The sequence below is a fragment of the Narcine bancroftii genome, chromosome 12 (genome assembly GCF_036971445.1).
Source record: "Narcine bancroftii isolate sNarBan1 chromosome 12, sNarBan1.hap1, whole genome shotgun sequence".
In the NCBI taxonomy this organism is placed as follows: domain Eukaryota; kingdom Metazoa; phylum Chordata; class Chondrichthyes; order Torpediniformes; family Narcinidae; genus Narcine; species Narcine bancroftii.
Window position 1 is genome coordinate 35183684 of NC_091480.1, and position 20850 is coordinate 35204533.

The window sequence follows — 20850 nt, forward strand, 5'->3', positions numbered from 1 at the left end:
TTTAAGAGAATAAATGAAACTGTAAGCTTTGGAGACTGACTACAGCTGACAGGCTGGGGATAGTGTGTACTCAAATTCACTACTTCTCAAGAGAGAGAGAAATGCCTTGGAATACTGGGGCAGAGATCATGTGATCAACATTTTAAAGAAACAGTACACTGTTTAATCAGGTGCCATTTTAAGGAAGCAGCATCTCTTTGAAGAAATACTGTGCTGAAGTGCCTCGTGTGGTAATGAACAATTTGATTTCTCCCTGTAAGGGAGATGAGTGTCCCCTTCGTGGCCAAAAAGGATGATGAATTCCATTGTGGAAAAAGGGGATGTTGAATCCCACTGTGTCAAAGGAAAAGTCACTTCTGAAAGGAATTGTTGAACCCCACCACAGCTGAAAGAACAGGTCACTTGAACTGACCCGTATTTGGGGTCTGAAAGTGGAAGAAATACTGCGTTTGGATCATGACCGTTGTGAAGATCACTTTGGACTGACCCATGAAAGGGTTCCGGAAGCTTTGTGAAAGCCACTCGCTTCATTTCCCCGAGAAAAGGAAAAGAGTTTTGACTACCGCTCATCTGAAACGACATTTCTCTGGAAGCAACTCAACAAGGATTTTGTGAGTTTACAACAGTCTGTCATCCCAGATTCTCCCATCTCATTCATGAACACTCTTTGCATCAATTTAAGAGTCTTCGTGTCAACACTGGGTTTCTGAGACTAGTTTTCGAACTGATGTTCCAGAATTGGGCTTGAACTGTAATAGTTTTGGATAGTTTACACAGAAACACACACGCCCACATAGTTGGGGTTAAGTTTAGATAAAATGTTCTATATTTGGTGATTAATAAAGTAAAATATTTTAAATATAAGACTGTCTCGGCTAATTTCTGTTGCTGCTGTCTGAGTACATTACACCTCAGCACATTACATTCCCTATTACTACACATTGGTGGTTCCCTGTTTTTATTGCTCAGTTAAATAGTGACATCATATTTTTACTTTCCAATACACAAGAACTATTCCAAAATCTATAGAATATTAGAAGATGATAATCAGAGTACATATATTTTGCTATCCTTTTCAAAATTCTGTGATGGAAATTATCTGATACTTGGGATTTATCGATTCATTGCCTCGTCAATTTCTACAGTGCTATATTTGTTTACCAATTCTTACTTCCTTCAGTTTCTTGACCTCACTAGATTGTTGATTTCAGACAGGCTTTCTTTGTTTTCTAAGAAGATAGAGGGAGTCTCCAGGTGGCGCTCATGGAGTGAACACGTTTTGGTTTTTGCTCCATAAAATATACTATTTTTAACCTGTATCCACCTTTGAACTAACTTCACAGAAGTCAGAAAGATCTTTATTATTTCTCTAATTATACTTGAGTCTGAAAATTTTGAAGAAATGACTGAAGGAAAAGCTACACGAGCTAAAACCCGGGCAGAAGAAGGTAACGGCCGAGAGAAGAAACAACCAGACATTAAACTAAGTGAGATGACCTTCACTGACTTTTTAAAATTCTTTCGTGATGAATTCAAAGATGTTTGTCGCAAAAAAGACCTAGCTGAACTTCGTACAGCTTTAATTGCCTCAGAAGCTGAAACCAAAAAACAACATACCTTAATTGCAGCTCTTCAAACTGAAGTTCAGCAAAAAGAGATTAGACTGACTGAGGTCGAACAGAAACTTTCCAAAGCAATTAAACAACTAGAAGCACTCCAGCTGAAAAGCATTGATTCAGAGAACCGTTCCAGAAGACAAAATATTCGTTTGGTTGGAATTCCTGAAGGCATTGAGAAAGGAGATCTCCTGACGTTTTTTGCCGAGCTTTTAAAAGAAGCATACCCATCCGAATTCCCTGCTGATCCACCGCTACTTGATAGAGTACATCGTATCTGGAACCGAAATGCTGAAACTTCCAAACCCAGAGTGGTGATGGTCCGTATGCATTACGTGAGTACAAAGGATAGATTGATTCGTACAGCCAGAAGACTTGGAAATGTGACTGTTCGTGGCTTTAGTCTAAGAGCCTATGAAGATTTTAGTCCGGAGGTAGTACGCGCTCGAAGACTGTTTAAAGATCTGATGTCCGAATGTTTTGAGAAGAAACTGAAACCTGCGCTCTTGTATCCTGCGAGGCTCAGGATTTCTCCGGAGAACCAAGCTCGTCAAATATTCGACTCCGTGTCTGCAGCACGGAACTACCTGTCGGCTAATTTCCCGTCTAGCGCGACCTCTCAGCCCGTGTGACCGATAAAAAATGCGGTAGATATTGGTCTTTTTCAGGTTAATAGTCAGATTCTGATTTCTGACCATTCGAAAAGTAATAGATCATTATAGCTCTAATTATCCTGTTCATCTTTAACACATTTTTATATATTTTCTTTCTCCTCTGTGAGAAATTTTTTTTTAAATATATAAGTGTATGTTTAATTTTATATTAATCTATACTAATAATATGATTATATTCTTTACTATTTTATTTCTGAATTACTGAAAATGGCGATTTTTTTATCTTTTGTTTATTAAAACTTTTCATGTTTTTTTTTACATTTGCCATTTTCTCTTTGTCTTTCTTCATAAACTAATTTTAAAATGATTTAACTCTTTATGACTTTGTTTTATCAGTAGGTACTACACAATTACGATTTTTCTTTTATTTCTTTTTAAATATTTTTCTTTCAATATTTAGTATTTGATTTTAGCTTGAGTTATCCTTTTTATAAGTTTAGGTGGTGGATCTTATCTTAATATTAGGAGCTGCCGTCTGAAGACATGGGGGTAGGTTTAGTATTATCTCTTCTTTTTTCTCTGATCACTCTCTGGTCAGATGGGGGGCTTTGTGGGTGGGGGGTGGGTTTTGTTTTTCCTTCAGGGGTTCTTATGTTTCATTTTCTTTTGTTTTTTCTTGATTTTTCTTTTAGAACTACAGATATGGCTGACACATCGTCATTTCCGGTCCTTCCTTATATCTTAATTCTTCTTCCGGGCACATGGGTCCCTGCTTTGGTTAACCCTTTATATACTGGAGGGTTGACCTAAGTAATGGATCAAAACATTAATTTTGTCTCTTGGAATGCTAATGGTCTAAACAACATGTTTAAAAGGAGGAAGGTCTTTAAAGTATTCCAGAGACTGAAAGCACAGATTATTTTTTTACAGGAGACTCATGTGAGGAAGGAGGATAATCTGCGTTTTTTTAAATCTTGGAAAGGCCCACAATTTCATGCCAACTTATGCTCTAAGACTCGAGGTGTATCTATTTTTATTGATCCCTCTATTACATTTGTTCAACATGACATCACTGTAGACCCTAACGGCAGATTTTTATTGGTTACTGGGTTATTATTCAATATTAAGGTTGTCATGGTTAATGTTTATGCCCTGAATGTAGATCACCCTGAGTTTTTTAGATCTTTGTTTACTATTTTACCCAATCTAAATGAATATCATTTAATAATAGGTGGGGATTCTAACTGTTGTCTGAATCCCCTGCTAGATAGGTCGAAACCTTCACAGCTCCTACCGAATAAATCGGCTACATATATTAACTCTTTCCTTACTAACTCTGGAGCTGTTGATATTTGGAGATTTCTTCACCCGACAGATAAAGAGTTTTCCTTTTTTTCTCATGTATACCATTCATACTCGAGAATTGATCACTTTTTTATTGATTCACGTTTTATTCCACTTGTAACTGCTTGTAAGTATGACATTATAGCCATTTCGGATCACTCTCCATTACAACTCTCTCTTAAATTCAAAGACTCTGTTTCTACTATTAAGCACTGGCATTTTGATGTTACATTATTGCAAGATTTAGACTTTGTTAAATTTATGAAAGAACAAATTAACTTTTTCTTTTCAACAAATTACACTACGGAAATTTCTTATGGAATATTGTGGGATACATTCAAGGCTTATATTCGTGGTCAAATTATTTCTTACTCAGTAGCTTTGAAGAAATGCATCAAAAACAAGATTCATCTATTGGTTGAGAAGATTAAAGACATTGATAAGAAATATGTGACTGATCCTACTGAAGAACTTTACAAACAAAGAATTGAACTGCAGATGGAATATAATTTGTTACTTACATCTTCGATTGAAAACCAGCTAATTAGATCTAAATCTGATTTTTATGTGCATAGTGAGAAATCGGGTAAACTGTTGGCTAATCATCTGAAGAATATTTCAGCAAGACGCCAAATTGTGGAGATTCGCAAACAGAATGGAGAACTGACTGTTAACCAGGAAGAGATAAATCAATCTTTCCAAAATTTTTATACATCCTTATATAGTACAGAATCCCCTCAAGACCTTAGTAATATGTTTAATTTTTTAGAACATTTGAAATTCCCAAAAGTATTACCTCAAGATAACTTAGAATTAAGTAAACCCATTACAGATTCGGAGATCAATAATACTATTTTCTCACTGAACTCGGGGAAAGCACCAGGTCCCGATGGATATTCTGTGGAATTTTATAAAGCTTTTTCTTCTACTCTCTCTCCCTGGCTGATTAAGATGTTTGATGAATCTATCACATTGGGTAAACTACCACAATCATTTTACAGAGCTACGATTTCTCTAATCTTGAAAAAAAATAAAGACCCGACCGAATGTTCTTCTTATAGACCTATTTCTTTGTTGAATGTTGATTCTAAGATCTTCTCTAAAATTCTAGCGACAAGGCTAGAGAAGATATTACCATATATTATCTCTGAAGACCAGACTGGATTCATTAAAAATCATTATTCCTCCTTTAATATTAGAAGATTGATGAATATTATTTACACTCCTTCACATAAGTCTTCAGAATGTGTTATTTCACTAGATGCTGAGAAGGCCTTCGATAGAGTAGAATGGCCTTATTTATTTACAGTTCTTGAAAAATTTAATTTTAGTCCGATATTTATATCTTGGATTAAACTTCTTTATAATTCCCCAGTTGCCTCGGTTTTTACTAATACCCAAAGATCGCCATATTTTCGATTATTTCGGGGCACCAGGCAAGGGTGCCCCCTTAGCCCTTTATTATTTAACTTAGCTTTAGAATCTTTGGCAATTGCTATCAGAGAAGCACCCAATATTACTGGTATTATTCGTTGCAGGGATATTCATAAAGTATCACTATATGCAGATGATTTATTGTTATATATTTCCAATCCTGAAAATTCTATTCCTGCAGTTTTATCTTTATTAGCCCAATTTAGTAATTTTTCGGGATATAAACTGAATTTAAATAAAAGTGAATTATTCCCTTTTAATGGATGGGTCCCTATTTATGATAGTTTACCTTTTAAAATAGCTAGAGACCATTTTATATATTTAGGGATTAAGATTACTAAAAAAATAAAGATTTGTTTAGGACTAATTTTTTCCCTCTATTGGACCTGATCGGCAGTTTACTTACCAATTGGTCACCATTATCCCTATCCATGATAGGCCGAATTAATGCTATTAAGATGATGATCTTACCTAAATTTTTATATATATTCCAAGCTATACCTATTTTTGTTCCTAAATCTTTTTTTGATAAGGTCGATTCTAAATTGTCCTCGTATATCTGGCAAAACAAGAATCCTAGATTGGGGAAAAAATATTTACAGAAATTTAAACTAGAGGGAGGGTTGGCATGACCCAACTTTAGAATTTATTACTGGGCAATTAATATTAGTTACTTAAGGTATTGGTTGAATTATTCAGAATTATCTCTAAATCCCCATTGGGTAAATTTAGAAATTAAACCGATACAAAATTTTTCAATTAGCTCTATTTTGGGAGCTGCTCTCCCTTTTACTCTTACTAAATTATATAAACAAATTGATAATCCAATGGCTAAACATACACTACGTATATGGTTTCAATTCCGGAGATTTTTTGGCCTAAGTCATTTTATCTTGGAAACTCCTATTGTACTAAATTTCCTTTTTCATCCCTCTCTAATTGATCAAGCTTATTTACTCTGGAAAGTTAAAGGTATAACATGCTTTTCGGATTTATTCTTGGATAACTCTTTCATGTCATTTGAACAATTATCCATGAAATATGATTTACCTTGATCTCATTTCTTTCGATATTTGCAGATTAGGAGTTTCTTAGTTTCGACTTTACCCTCTTTTCCCAATCGGGAGACTACGACTGTTTTAGAGGATATACTATATTCAAAATTCCCTCCAAAAGGTGCGATATCTAAATTATATAATATAATTACAAAAATAAATTCTGGGACTTTTGAAAAGTTTAAAAATGATTGGGAAAGAGAACTCAACCTTCATATTTCTAATGAAAATTGGAATAAAATTCTGTGACTGGTAAACTCTTCTTCTCTATGTGCAAAACATTCACTAATACAGTTTAAAGTTGTTCATAGAGCTCATATGTCTAAAGATAAACTCCATCGCTTTTATTCTCATATCGATCCTATATGTGATAAATGTCAATTGGAAATAGCTTCCCTTACACATATGTTTTGGTCCTGTCCCTCTTTACAGAATTATTGGAAGGAAATTTTTTCCATTATATCTACTGTTTTGAATATTGATTTACAACCACATCCCATTACTGCAATTTTTGGATTACCTATGATAGATTTGACTTATTTATCTCTTCCTGCGGATCGTATGATTGCTTTTCTTACACTAATGGCTAGAAGATCTATACTATTAAATTGGAAAGAGGTAAATCCTCCCACTGTTTTCCAATGGTTTACCCAAACCATACTATGTTTAAATTTAGAGAAAATTAGAAACTCTGTCTATGAATCCCCTTCTAAGTTTGAGTTAACCTGGCGACCATTTATTCAATATTTTCATTTGTGGTGAGTTGATCTGGCTCTGTTTTCTTTTTATGATTATGTATGATAATTGGGCTGTAAGATGAGATCGGAGTGATCGGCGTGGTTTAGCTATATCTGTAGGTTTTTTTTAAAGTTTTTTTTAAAGTTTTTTTTTAATTCAGATTTGTTTTTTCTTCTTTTTTGGGTTTTTTTTTCTCTTTTTTCATATATTGTTATTAAAATTATATCTTTTTTTTAGAGATAGTTCACACCCTAAACTGATCAAAAAATTTTTTTATGATATATTTTTATTCTGTAATATTATTGTTTAATATCTCTGTATTAATTCATTACTTACTATGTATTTTTTTTATCTCTTTGAACTGTATGTGTTTATAAATTATAATAATAATAAAAAGATTGAAAAAGAAAGAAGATAGAAAAAGTGATACAGTAAAACTTCCCTGGTATCCGCCACCTATGAGGATTGGTAGATGCTAGATAAGTTAATTTTTCAGCTGCTTGAGATTGCGTGTTGCATGATATGCAATTCTATGCAATAACTGACCGCTAGGTGCCCCACTTTTAAACTTTTCATATTTTTTACCCATTTTTATTCTGCAATTTTTTTTGGCCAGATGCTTGAGGCTGCCAATTGCTTGGATAACAGGAGTTTTACTGTAATTGTTTAAATCCTCTGCTCTTTCCCCTTTCCCAAATTATAAATTCTGCCACATCTGTCTGTAAGGGATTCACATTTGCCTTTGCCAGCCTTGCTCTTTTTCCAAATCTTTATAAGATCTTTGGATTTACTTTTATATTTCTTGCCAGTTTACAATCATATCCAATTGTTCCATTCTTTATCAGTGTCTTAGATCTCATTTGCTAAGTTCTAGAATGCTGCTCATCCTTGGGCCGACTTTTCTCGTAAGCCTGTTTCTTCAACTTCTCCATTCAACTACTGAAGGACCACATTTTCTTTTGGGATTTTCATGCCTTAAAGGACTATATTTCTGTAAATTATGCATCATTTCTTTATATGCCTCACAGCTTTACAGTTCATCTGCAGCTACACTAGGGCTGCCAACATCTGCTTCAACAACAGTGCATCTAAGCCTTTGACAGGAACCAGCTAACTTTAAGCATTGCATTCAGATTTAAATGTTTTGAGTCACTCAAAATATTGGTCCCTTCTAATGGATTCAATTAGCACTCATTGGCAAAATAAAACAAAACTGCAGGTAGCAGAAATTTGATTACACAAAATATTGGGAATATTCGGCAATTCAGGCAGTTTCTGTGGAGAGGGAAAAGCAGAGTTAATGCTTCAGATCAATGATCATTCATCAGCTAAATGAATTACCCTGATGAAAGATCACTGACCAGAAACATTATTTCCATTTCTCTCTCCACAGATGCTGCCTGGCCTGTGGAATAGTTTAAGCATCTTCTGGTTTTACACTGATGTTCTTGTTGATGATGGTGAACTGGTGATTGCTGCTTTACATGAAATACCTAAAATATACAGAAGCCATACGCTACTCCCGACTGCTACTAAATGTCTGTTTTAGTTTTGAAGTTAGTTTTTAATATAACCTGAATTAGAATCTTCAATACACTATCTAAAAAAAGTGCAATATGCACACAATAAATTAATTCCCTAAAGAATAAATATTAAGATTATATGATTCAGTGTATTAATATTTTTAATTTTAAAAACTGCTCAATTTTTCATATTAATATATAGAAAGGCTTATTATGAGTTATAGATTTAGTTGGAATTGAAATTGTACCATTAATTAAATCTTACTGGTACTCCACTTGTTAAATCATTCTTTGATGTCCAGGTTTTGAACAGATTGGGCAGTTGATAAAAGAATCCAAACTTAAAAAAATAGTGTATTTTCCAAGCAATAAATTTGATTCACATTTAACTTGTTATTTAACAAATGCTGTCTGTATTTTTCCTGCAGCTTCACAGAAGCAATGAAGATTCAGCCAAAGCTTCAACTGTTTGAGAGTCCTGCAGCTTTTTACGTAGGCTTTGGCCTTTTACTAGTAGGCACTCTCTTTGTCCTGAGCAGCTTCTTTGCACTGGGATTCATTGGGACATTTTTAGGTGAGACAATTACATTTTACTTTTGCTGTGATAATCACCAAGCAAGTACTGAAGTGATTTAATATTAAGTTCAGCTTCTCTGCTTTAAACTTGCCCTGCTTTTGCAGTTTGGTTGGTGAGTAATTGGCACGATCTCAAACATCAGTTGTGTTGCAGGAGTTACGATCTTTTCAGGAATATCAATTGACCATTATTTGTTCATTCTTTATTTAATAATATATTTGTCTCTGAGTCAGTGGACATTGGACACTTGATCATTAGCCAGGAATTTGCAATAATCAGGACCACTGTCTTTGTGAGCTAGTGAGGGTCTGCTGTAGTTTCAGAAGGGTCCTTATGATAGAGATAGGTCTAGACTTTGCTGCAAAGTCAGACATTTTATGGTGCTTGCTGCTGAGGCCCAGAAGAATGATCGCTGATGCAAGGTGGGTGCTGATGGAAATGAAACCCAACAATGAATCAGTATTTTTTCTTTTGAATCGAGAAACTGGTGAGACTGCTTTACTTTTGTTTGTGCTTGGTTACTGGTGTGTCTGCCATGAACATTTGAGGAAGTTAAATTAACTCTTAGGTTTCTTTTTCAGTGAGCTGCTCAAAAGTGACAGTTTTCCAAATGCAAATTGCCCATCAACAGTATCTGTCAAAGAAAAAACATCCTATAAATCGACCTCATCACTAATTTTAATGCTGTGTTGAAGAGATCACTTGTTTGAGATTTTGTAGCATTTAATGTAATTACTATTCCTTTGTATATTCTTTCATTCATAAGTTATGCATGCTAGTAATTGAAAAAATTATATTGATAAACCATCTTTTAATACTGTTTGTTACCAGCAGCTTGCAGATGAGGTCTCAGTATTAAGCTCACCTAACAATCATGGTGCAAAAAAAGGAGGGTGGTTTTGTGTGTGTGTGTGTGTGTGTGTGTGTGTGTGTGTGTGTGTGTGTGTGTGTGTGTGTGTGTGTGTGGGAGGATGTGATAAATTTCATACCTTTTGTCTTTGTGTTGTTATTTCAATCTCATCCTTCTTCCATTTTGTTTCTCCTTTTCACTTCTCTCGAGTTCATTGCTGGGGCTCTTTATAAACTGTTGTGCTTTTGAGCATACTTCATAATTGTCTGAAGCAGGGAATCTGAAGGCATACCTTATTTCTAAGACTTTATTTTGCGCCCTTAAGTTCACAAAAATGTTATCCAATAAACTAGTGGAAGTGCCATCTGCAGCAATCAAGTTGTCCAATAACTTTGAGGCAGTGAGCAATTCCTCGGTTATTTCTTTCCATCTGAATATTGTCAATCAACTAATTGTGACATTGTTCTATCAACAACTTTATTCAGCACTTGAGACTTTTATAAACATAAATATAACATACATTCAATTTTTTTTCTAGGATATCTGGGATAAATTTCTCAGTGCTCTGTTGGCCTTCTATGTTTGACCACTCCCAGTCTAAATGTTGGTTCCGATGTCAACCTCATCCCTCAAACCCCAACCACGTGCAATCTGGTATGGCCTGAGATGTAGACAAGTATTTTAATTGCATCACAAGTTAATTCTGTTGATTAAGGCCATATTGTCTCAGTAGTTCTCAATGATACTCTGAAAAAATATGATCCAAAATCTTCAATAATTCATCCCTGATGCAGAAAACATGCTGGAGTTGCAAGGGTGAATTGAGACTGAAAATGGTTTTGCCACATTTCACAATTGGCAAAGGAAAAGGAGGAAAATCCCACTCTCGGTAAAGTTGATTTTCAAACATTTGGGGCTGAATTTGTGATCTCCAGTAGACATACAACATAAATTGATTTAAATTGACATTTTTTTAAATTTCCTGCACGTGAACTCACTGATAAGGCTCGGCATTCATTGTACATCCCTGGTTATCTAGCCAAGGCGATTTTTATCTTCTTGAATGCATAAGTTCTTCTAGGTCAGAGCTCTTTTCTCCTTTATACTTGTTTAGTTTAACCTTTGCTAACTAACTGCCATGTCGCTCCAGATTTTGTAGCCTCCAGCAGATACACAGTCACTGCCAAAACACCACTGTGAAATGTTGGTACATTGAATAGCCCCCTGCAGTGCACAACAGCTCTTTGCTGAGGAAATAGAAACCACAAAAGACCATACTAATGTTGTGTTTACTAACGGCACCAGATATGGGCCAGGAGCTCCAAGGTAATGCTTATAATTCACATGAGTCGTCTCTTAACAGCTTCATCTAATACCCATCACCATACCTTCAAAAATCTCTTTCTCTCGTGTGCTAATTTAGCTGCCCCTTAAATAGACTGATGAAAAAAAATCAAAAGGCCATTAATGGCATTCTGTGTCAAACTTAAAAGACCCACGAGATCCCATAACCTTAAAATAACAGTGCAGTGAAACCTGCTTCTCTCCCTCACACCCACTGTCTTCATTTCCTGAACTATCTGCTTACATTTTTTAACCTGTTGAATGTAGCAGATTTCTCATAGGCTTTTATCTAATAAAAGTATTTTTGAAATGCAGTCACTGAGCAGGAATCATGGTGGCATTTTGTATGTGACACCATTCCACAAACAGTAATGAACCCAAAACCTAGAACAGGAACTAGAAATTCTCCATGATGGAAAATGCATATTAAAATAGAGTCAAAACAGGCTCTTCAGCCCACTCTGTCCACGTTGGCCGCGGGTCCATCCATACTGATCCCACCTACCGCTACTTGTAAAGGAGCCCATGCCAGTTTTATGTTATGCAAAGTGGCACAAATTCTATCCCACATAGCCAAAAATATGTAGTGGATAGGCTTTGAACCTGTTGTGGGGATTTTGGGGGGTGGATGGGGGTGAGGTTAGGGATTGGAAGAATAAGGCATAGAGTCAGGAGGAGCGAGTAGTAGTGTAGTGGGCAGGACAGGAAACAAGAGTACCAAAGTTAGAAAGTATTGCCCCATGGTGGGGGTTTGGGGGCAGGTTATGCACTTGGGGGGTTTGTATAGGCTCAAAGATATTGGAAGTGGAAGCAAACTCCAAGGAAAATACTTTAGATAAGTAAAACAATCAGCTTGAACTTAATGTCAGGATCCAGATAATTCTGGGCCCCTAGTCCTGCTTTTGGTGTGGGCAGTAGTCTTGATTATACCAATAACTCTTCTAGTGACATCTAAACAGATTATGTAATGTTCAGCGCAGCCATTTTGATACACCCAGGTCACATTCACGGAAGTGCATATGGCACACACAAAAGACCCAAATGGACTTTGTAATCTGATTTTAAATAAAATTCACTGATGTAACACTAAAACTTTGCTCTTTACAGATGTCGCACTGTTTTGGGTCATGGTTAACCATTTGTGTCAAACCTTGAGCCTAATGTATTTACAAGAGCATTCCTCTCCTTCAAGAATGTATCCAATGCTTAAATTTAGTTAAGAGTGGAAAGCAACTATGACTGTAATCATCTATATTGTGAAATATTATTTTGCCACTTTATGGTCACAGTTTATCAATAATAACATGGGTTTAATTTAGATCAGTGAACTCCTCGTCTTGTTCCAGCGGTGCCAAGCAAAGTGATCAAGTTTTCCTAGAAAATATTTTATCATGCGGAATGCATGGGTACACACAAGAGACTGCAGAATCCTGGAAGTCTGCAATTAGCAATGAAAAAGGTCAAAAGGGGGTAAAAGACCCAAAGTGGGTGTCAAAGAGGAAGTGGAGTCTAAAGGGGAGATTTTATTGGAGAGAGAAAAAAGCAGTTAACATTTCAGTTGAGTGACATTTTAGAATAAGAAAAGTTGCAAAGAAGCACGTTGAGTTTCAGAGAAGGGTGGAGAAAGCAAAGGGAATACCTGCGACAGGATAGAGACCGAGAGAAACTCAATGATATGATAGTAGTGGCTACAAAAATATAAACCTGCAAAATATGATGCAAAAGTAACTATATGATTGAACACAAAGTCACTACAGTATCTGACCCTCATTGAAACATGCAATGAGTTTGCATGATCCTTTATGAAATCTGGTTTAATCTAGACTGGGACCCTTGCCCTTTGTGATTTTTATAAATGACGGACAAAGAAGTGGAGTGGTGGGTCAGTAAGCTTGCAGATGACACAAGGGTTGGAAGTGGTGTGGGCTGTGTTGTTGCCGCAAGCTGCACCAGAATTATAGAGAGGATTCAGAGTTGGGCAGAGAAAGGGCATTCTGGATGTGTGAAGTGATGTACTTTGGAAGGTTAGACTTGAAGGTGAAGTACATAGTTAAGAGTAGGCTTCTTAACTGTGTGGAAGATCAAAGGATTCTTGGAGTCCAAGTCCCTAGATCCCTCATGTTTGCAGCACAGGTTGATAGGGTCGTTAAGAAGGCATATAGTGTTTGGGTCGATCTGAGTTCAAGACCGTGGTTCTCAAACTTTTTCTTTCCACTCACTCGGTGCTCTGTGATGAGTAAGGGATTGCTTAAGGTGGTATGTGGGTGGAAAGAAAAAGTTTGAAAACCACTGTTTTAATCGCACCTAATTGACAGTTTCATAACTCCAGAGGAAATGGGCCAATGACAATTTTTCTCAAGCAAAATATTTCAGTAACAATTGGGTCTAGAGCAGTGGTTCTCAACCTTCCCTTCCCACCCTCAACCCACCTTAACGAATCCCTTACTCATCACAGAGCACCGATGGCATAGGGATTACTTAAAGTGGTGTGCGAGTTGAAAGAAAAAGGTTGAAAACCACTGGTGTATTGTGTTCAGTTCTGATCACCTTATTAAAGGAAGGATGTGAAAACTTTAGCGAGAATGCAGAGATTTATCAAAATGTTGCCTGGACTGGACAGCAAATACCAGAGGGCATCATTTCAGATGAATGGAAGAAAGTTTATGGGAGATGTCAGAGGTAAGTTTTTATGTAACAGAGAGAGTGGTGGATGCTTGGAATGCATTGTTGAAGGTGGTGTTACAGGCTGGTACAATAGGGATATCTAAAAGATTTACGTTGGCACATGAATATAAGAAAAATAGAGGGTTAAAGGTGAGAAGTAGGGAAGAATTCGATGGTTGTGTAGTAGGTTGGCACAACATTGTGGACTGAAGGTTTGAATGTTGTGCTGTATTGTTCTATGTTCTAATTGTACACTATTATTTGTAATGAAATTAAATGAGGGTAAGGCACTTGGTCGTGATTGTCATTCTGCATGGACACCATGACTTAAAGTTCTATGCACAGCTTCAACCCTAGAATGAGGAGCAGCCCACACACTGCCTCTGCTTCGACTGATGTTATTTAAAAACTTTCCAGCCTCTGGTAATGTTTGAGCAAGGCTCAACTGGGGTCAGCCTTTGAGCTGTCACTCAGTTCAATGGCAAGGATAACAGATTGCCATGGAAACAGCAGAGCGACAGAAGGGACAATATGAACAGAAGCTCTTGGTGTCCAGTCTTCCCCTAGGTTCATGAGAGACTGGCATTTGCAGTAAGATGTTAGAACGTTTTTAAAAAAAAATTTACAGGTAATCCATAAGAGTGTGGCTTAGATATGTGTTGGCCAGAACACCATTAAAATATCTTGTTTCACATTGCATGCTGTTGTCCTCGAGAAGACAGCCTTGCTTTAGCTTCTTGTCAATAAATCCAGCGATGGAGAAAAGTGAACTCACTTGCTGTTGCACAAGAAAGCCAGCCTATAGTTCATCTCTGGAATGGGTTTTCATGACAACAGACTCTTTTATTAGGTTGTGAGCTCATAAGCTTCTGATATCCTAAAATCTGCAACCTACAAACCAAGCAAGACAATTGCAGGAGGCCCAGCTTTTGGAATGCAACTGCAGAGGAGCTAGCTAATTTGACCCAATTTTTGTTAAGCTTTAAGTCTAGGGAAAAAAGTAACTCTTTTTGGTGTGGGTACAATTGATCAGAATGCTGTGAATTCCTCTTTATTTCTCTGAAGTAGACTTGTCAGCTGCTCAGTTCATGGGCAATTAACAATGTCCAAGAAAAATTGGCCTTGCCATTAGTGCCCCGCATCTTTTGTAAGATATTTCATAAAGGTTTTAGGCAGACATGTCTTCAGTTATCATTTTATATAAAGGCTGTCAATACACTTGCAAGGGTTTCTTACACTGGATCTAAAATTGCAGCAGTAAATAGGAGATTTTGCACAGTGGGTGCTCAATCGACAAGAAAGGCATGACTAATGGTAAAGCAAGGAAAAACATCTCTACTTCAGATTATTACAAAAGACTATAAATAATATTAACTATACAGCTATATTAAATGCCAATTTTTTTTACGATTAGCACTCTGGTAGAATTAAACAATTAAGTATTTTGAACTCAATATTCAATGCTTCATTATAGAGTAACCAGTCCCCTTGTATTTATCTCTCCAGGCTCTTTCCACTTAGAATAGGAGAGATAAGTACAAGAGGACATGGCTTTGGGATGAAAGAGGAAAGATTTAGGGGGAACATCATGGGAAATTTTTCACTCAGAGAGTGGTGGGAGTGTGGAACGAGTTGCCATCTGACATGGTAACTGCGGGCTCACTCTTAAGTTTTAAAAATAAACTGGATAGATACATGGATGGGAGAGGTCTGGAGGGTTATGGAATGGGTGCAGGTCAATGGGACTAGCTGTATGGTGTTTTCAGCACAGACTGGAAGGGCCGAATGGCCTGTAGTATTCTGTGATTTTAGAAAGTATGACTGGTGAGATGGCAGTGGGCTTTGAAAATTCAAAGAATCAAATTCTAATTATAGGCATTGCCCTCTGATTCTTTTCCCTTTATTAGTGTGGCAAGGGCCAATCACAAGGCTGTTCAGTACCAGGTAAATGGATGTTTCCATTACCCCATAATCATAAATACCAAGGCCAAATACCATTTATTTGACTGAGAACATCCAATGCTGGCATTGAGTGATTAGCCTGAGGACCTCATATCCATAGTAGGTGATAATATGTTTCTGAAATAACATTGCAAGTGGCTCAAAATGTTGGGAAGTAATTGATTATGCTTCCATTGATTTACAGATATAAAGCAATTCTGAATTATATCATCAATTGTTCTCTATTTGTTTTCACTTCTGTTTAGACTATAAGAAATAAGTCACAATACCTTTCTTGAGCTAAATACTATGATCTAAGACAGCTGTGAAAAAAACCCAGAACATTTAGCTTCTCTGAGCTCAACCTGCTCTGGCCAGGTTAGTCTCTGTCTGCACAACCTGACCTACTCTTGTTTGCTCTCTCTGCCCATGCTGACCTCATCGAGGCTAACCTGGATGTCACAGACATCCCAGCTCACAGCCCAGGTTGCCTTCTCTGACCAACCCTGACATTTACCAGGGTTAATGTCTCTGTGACCAACACCAACATGAACTGATTTTTAATTTTATACACACAGTAGGAAAAGAGAAATATATTGTACCTAAGGCCTTGTGGGGAATAGAATTTAATTGCTTTGATCAGCAACTGTTTTACTGGTAACACTAACAGAGTCCCAGCGCAGTACCTCTTCAATGCTACTATTCAGGCAGAGTACTGTTTCTAGTCCTTTATTATCACTCTTGTTTTTTAAAACAGTTCTATCTGTTGATTACTTGGCCCTTCTGATAACGTAGATATTTAATGTAATCTGTAAAGAGGGTTTTATTTCATTTATAAGAACAATGTTTAAATGCACCAAAGATCTTACTTGTTGCAGTCAAAGATATATGGCACTAATCACAATAGCATTCATTAAATTGCCACAGTATGACTGCAAAATAGAAAAAAAATAGACCGATAAATATTCACAGTTGCCGTTAGTACAAAGTCAACAGATTTTTGGCTAGTTGTGGACTAGTTTATGGTCAGGGTAGGGAAGCATGGGAACATTTGCTCCCTTTTTCACCATCAAATCTCATCAATATTATTAATACATATCTCTCTTATCTTTAACAGTCTCTGCACATACTAACTCTTAATAGTTTTCATCTTCACCATCTTGAGAATCATGAATTGAATGGATGATCAAGGATCCAATTTTTTTTTAACAACTTAGTTTTATTTCAGCTGTAGACTTGGTTGGTTTATTGAAAAAAATGTACACTGAATTGAATATTTCTGAAAGCCACTTGCTATGCAGTTTTTATAATAATATCAGGTCCCAATAAACCACTGCTTGGTTCACAAGATGTTATCGTTGAAGTGGTCTCGATGTTTAATGTTCCCTTTTACTTGAATAGGCATCAGTATTATCCAAAATGTTTGAATACCTTTATTATTATATTGGGCCCAGTTGATCTTGTCATATGCACTACAGCCACTGAAAATAATGATTTGGAAAAGAAAAGAAAATCTACATTTCCCTAACCTTGCTGTTACAACTATAGCTACAGGCCAATGCAGCTGAAGAGCAAGGACAACTAGCCAATGGTTCTGTCTAGATCTAGTTACCAAGCAAATATTTGTTTCTTAAAGTTGGCCAAATTGCTCTAAGCAAATTCAGATATTTCTAAATTAATTAGAAATTTTTTATCCTTTTGGTATTAGTGGAAACAATGAATTGGTGTGTTATAAGGAATATTTATAATTCAGGAATTACATTAAGCCCTTTCCTTATTTTCTTTCCTCTTTCATCTATATTTACAATAGATTACTATATTCATTTGGGTGTAAATTTTTATGAATTATTATGAAAGAACATACGTTTCAAATTCATTAAACTTTATTCTGAAATCTGTTCTCTTGACAGATGATCGGAGCAGAATACAATGGTATTAATGTAGGGAGTTTCATGATTGGTGTGGACTCAATGGGATGAAGGGACTATTTCCATGCAATATGACTCCATGACGCTATGATCAGTGAATAATGGTGCAGACTAATTTTCTCTGATTTTCTAATCATTTGAAAATATTGTAAACAGAATCAGATTTCAAAATTATTCTGAGATTCTCCCAAACTTCATTGTTGCAAATGTAGGTAGTGGTCCTCATTTAGTTACTATAATGGGCAGGCTTTTCTTGTAGAAAATATCTTCTTGTAGAAATGTACCTCTAACATTTGCACAGTGTGCTTAACAATATAGGAAGAGGATTAAGCCTTTTAGCCCCTTAAAGGTACTCCTGCTGACCCTTAGATCACAGCTAATTAGTATTTCAGATCCAAAAGCAGTGCACTATCAAAGAAAAATTGTCAATTATTTTAGCATTCACAGAGTTTAAATTCCAATTTTAATAGCATTTGTGTGGAAAAAGTGCTGACATATTTTACTACTCTCATCATTTAGGTGCCTTACCGTTCAGTGCGGGTGATCATGTCTCTCCATCTGTCACGCTGAATTATAGTTGTTGCCTCCCTTATTCTCCTTCAGTGAAGGCTCCATCTTTGAGCTGAGTTCATGATTATACAAGGGAAAAATGCGGAAGTGGTTTCCCATTGCCTTCTTCGGTTTCAGTGTCCATACTGGACAGGTAATCCTGGGCATTCATCGGCAGATTCATCTGCTCAGCATTTTTAATTTCACAACCATAAACTCCAATTTGTAGAATCTACTTGTAAAACCATCCACCAACAGCAATCCATGGCTTCACGGCTGATTGGGAAGCTAAACAGGTACTACACCTTCCCCACTGTACATACTCATTTAATCGTCAATACCCTGTAATATTGACCACCACCCCCCCCCCCCCCCACTTTATTGGCCCAAAAATTGTGTGTTTTTGTTTGACGTGTAAAAGTTGAACCCCCCCCCCACATTTGGCTCCAACCACCCACCCATCCAAGCTCCCGACATTCCGACAGCGGACCCTTGCCCCAGCCACCCGCCCATCTGAGCTCCTGAAACCCCAGCCACCTACTCACCACAACTCCCAACGCCCTGGCTGCCTGCCCATTAAAGCTGTGGTGCTTTGAGTCACGCAGGTACCTACAGAGGTCAAAAGTTTGACCCATGTAAAAGTCAACCCCCCACTTTTGTGGCCCAAAAAATTGGTCCAAAAAATATTCAACACAGTAATTGGTGGCATATCTCTATTTTGTGACGATGTCCTCTTTTTCTAATTATCTTACTTGAGAAATTTTTCTTTCTCTATCATGTCAAATGCTTTAAACCTTTCAGTCAGACATGTTTCACGGAATAGAATAAAAACCTAGCTTGTCTTCATGTGAAGAGTTAGATAAATGTTTATACGTGCATTGTATTAAAAGTAGCACAAAACAATATGTTACAAAAGACATTCAATAACATAAGAACTGTGGTAATGAAAATGGTTGGGAGGTATTTGAACACACAACAGTTCATATTGCATGTAAACATCAAATAATGAAAATACCAATTCATTGCCAAAATCTTCAAGTTCCTCACTTGCTCAAACGTAGGTGGAAGTTTAAAGTACCAAAATAACAAAAAAATTAATACAAATATTTTCAAATGTAATGAAGAAATGTGTAACTGTAATGTGCACGTAATTAAACCTAAGCAGAATGGAACCTCCCATTAATGTATGAATAAAGTTGCCTGAAGTGAAGATATAATTACAAAAAAAAAGTCCAAACCACAAGAGTTGGATTTAGATATATGTTATCATTTTTGTTGTTAATCAAAAGAAGATTAAAATATACAAATTGAATTCAAACAGCTACAATATGGTTAATTAACAGATCAAAAATTAAATAAAAATTTGCCCTGAAGATGCTTCAAGTGCATGTTCTTTATGAAAAATTTCAGAAGCTAGGAATTAGCGCTAAATCGGAGGTGTGAGGTGAAGCTGTTCTTCTTCATGGCCCTGACACATGGTTTTCACCTGTATAATTGCATTGGAAGATGTATGTTTGTGTTCGGGCTATTATTGCAATAAACTCACCCATTGTGGATTTTGGGTGCCAGCATTCAAATCTTGCCACTGAACTACAACGTCTTGTAGTAGGTGGTGGAAAAGGGGGAAGCATGTTGTGGATTTGGGAAGCAACCAGTATCAGCTTTAGGGAAATTTGAGACGGGAGAAAGTATCTGGGGTACTGAGAGTAATGGAGCATTACTAAACTGCATTACATGGTCAAGGATAGGATTCATTTTCTCTCTCTCTCACTCTCACACACACTCTCACAGACGCACACACACCCTCTCCCTCTCTCTCTCTCTCTCTCTCTCTCACACATACAATTACAACCAATATGTTACAACCCATTGATTTTCCTTTTGTCTTACAGGATTAAGTTGTGAGAAACCAATTACAAAGACTGAGTAGACAGGAGGAGGATTAGACATGGTAGAGATGGGAGATACCTAGTGAGTTATCCTTTTATGAGCAGAGAATATCTCAGGGGAACAAGCAAGTATTTAACCTGTTCTTTTCAAATGTCTCTTGCACCTTAGGGCTGAATGTTCTTTCTGTGAATTTGCTAGGCAGTCGACTTAACCTTGACGTCACTAATACATTTCCCTTTTTATAACCTTGTCAGAGTGTAGAAGTACAGCAGATTACCAAGCTCAGATACAGGGTACCTTAAGTATTAAGCAACCAAGGTTAGAAATATTTCACATTGGATAACATCAGCTGCCAGCAGGCTGACTTTAGGCAGGGCAACTAGAGGTCAAGAGTTATCAGGAGGGTATCCACTGGAGGACTCGCTTAGAGACCATAATAAGGCTCATGGAAATACTCTCACTACCCTTGACCTTGAGAGGAGTGGGAGTTGGGAACTTATATTGAAGCTGTTTGGAAATAAATTGTGAATTTTGTTGATGCTACAGATGTGCTCTAGTCACGGGTAGAGGGAGTGAATGTTTAATGTGATGAGATACGAGTAACAAAAATGGGTTGCAATGACTTGAATGGTATTAAGCTTCTTGCGTGTTGTCCACAGCATTCATTCTTTTGCCTTGTAGGTGGTAGAAAGCTCTGTACAGAAGTGACTCACGGTGCAGGATATCCAACCTTTGTGGTGTTATTGACCCTAAAACATTGATATCGGTGGCCCATTTATATTT

At 36.7% G+C, this 20850-nt stretch overlaps 1 protein-coding gene across 17 annotated transcripts in view; it reads left to right on the forward strand.

Annotated features, from left to right (window-relative positions):
- Positions 1–20850, forward strand: part of pemt (phosphatidylethanolamine N-methyltransferase) — a 120445-nt gene that overhangs the window by 65443 nt on the left and 34152 nt on the right. For all 17 annotated transcript variants that reach the window (XR_011347451.1, XR_011347452.1, XR_011347457.1 and 14 more), the window contains one exon: positions 8753–8898. Coding sequence is in view for 9 of the 17 variants with exons in the window: in XM_069906539.1 (XP_069762640.1) it covers positions 8753–8898 (146 nt within the window). In the remaining 8 variants the exon portion in view is untranslated. The remainder of the gene's footprint in view (positions 1–8752; positions 8899–20850) is intronic.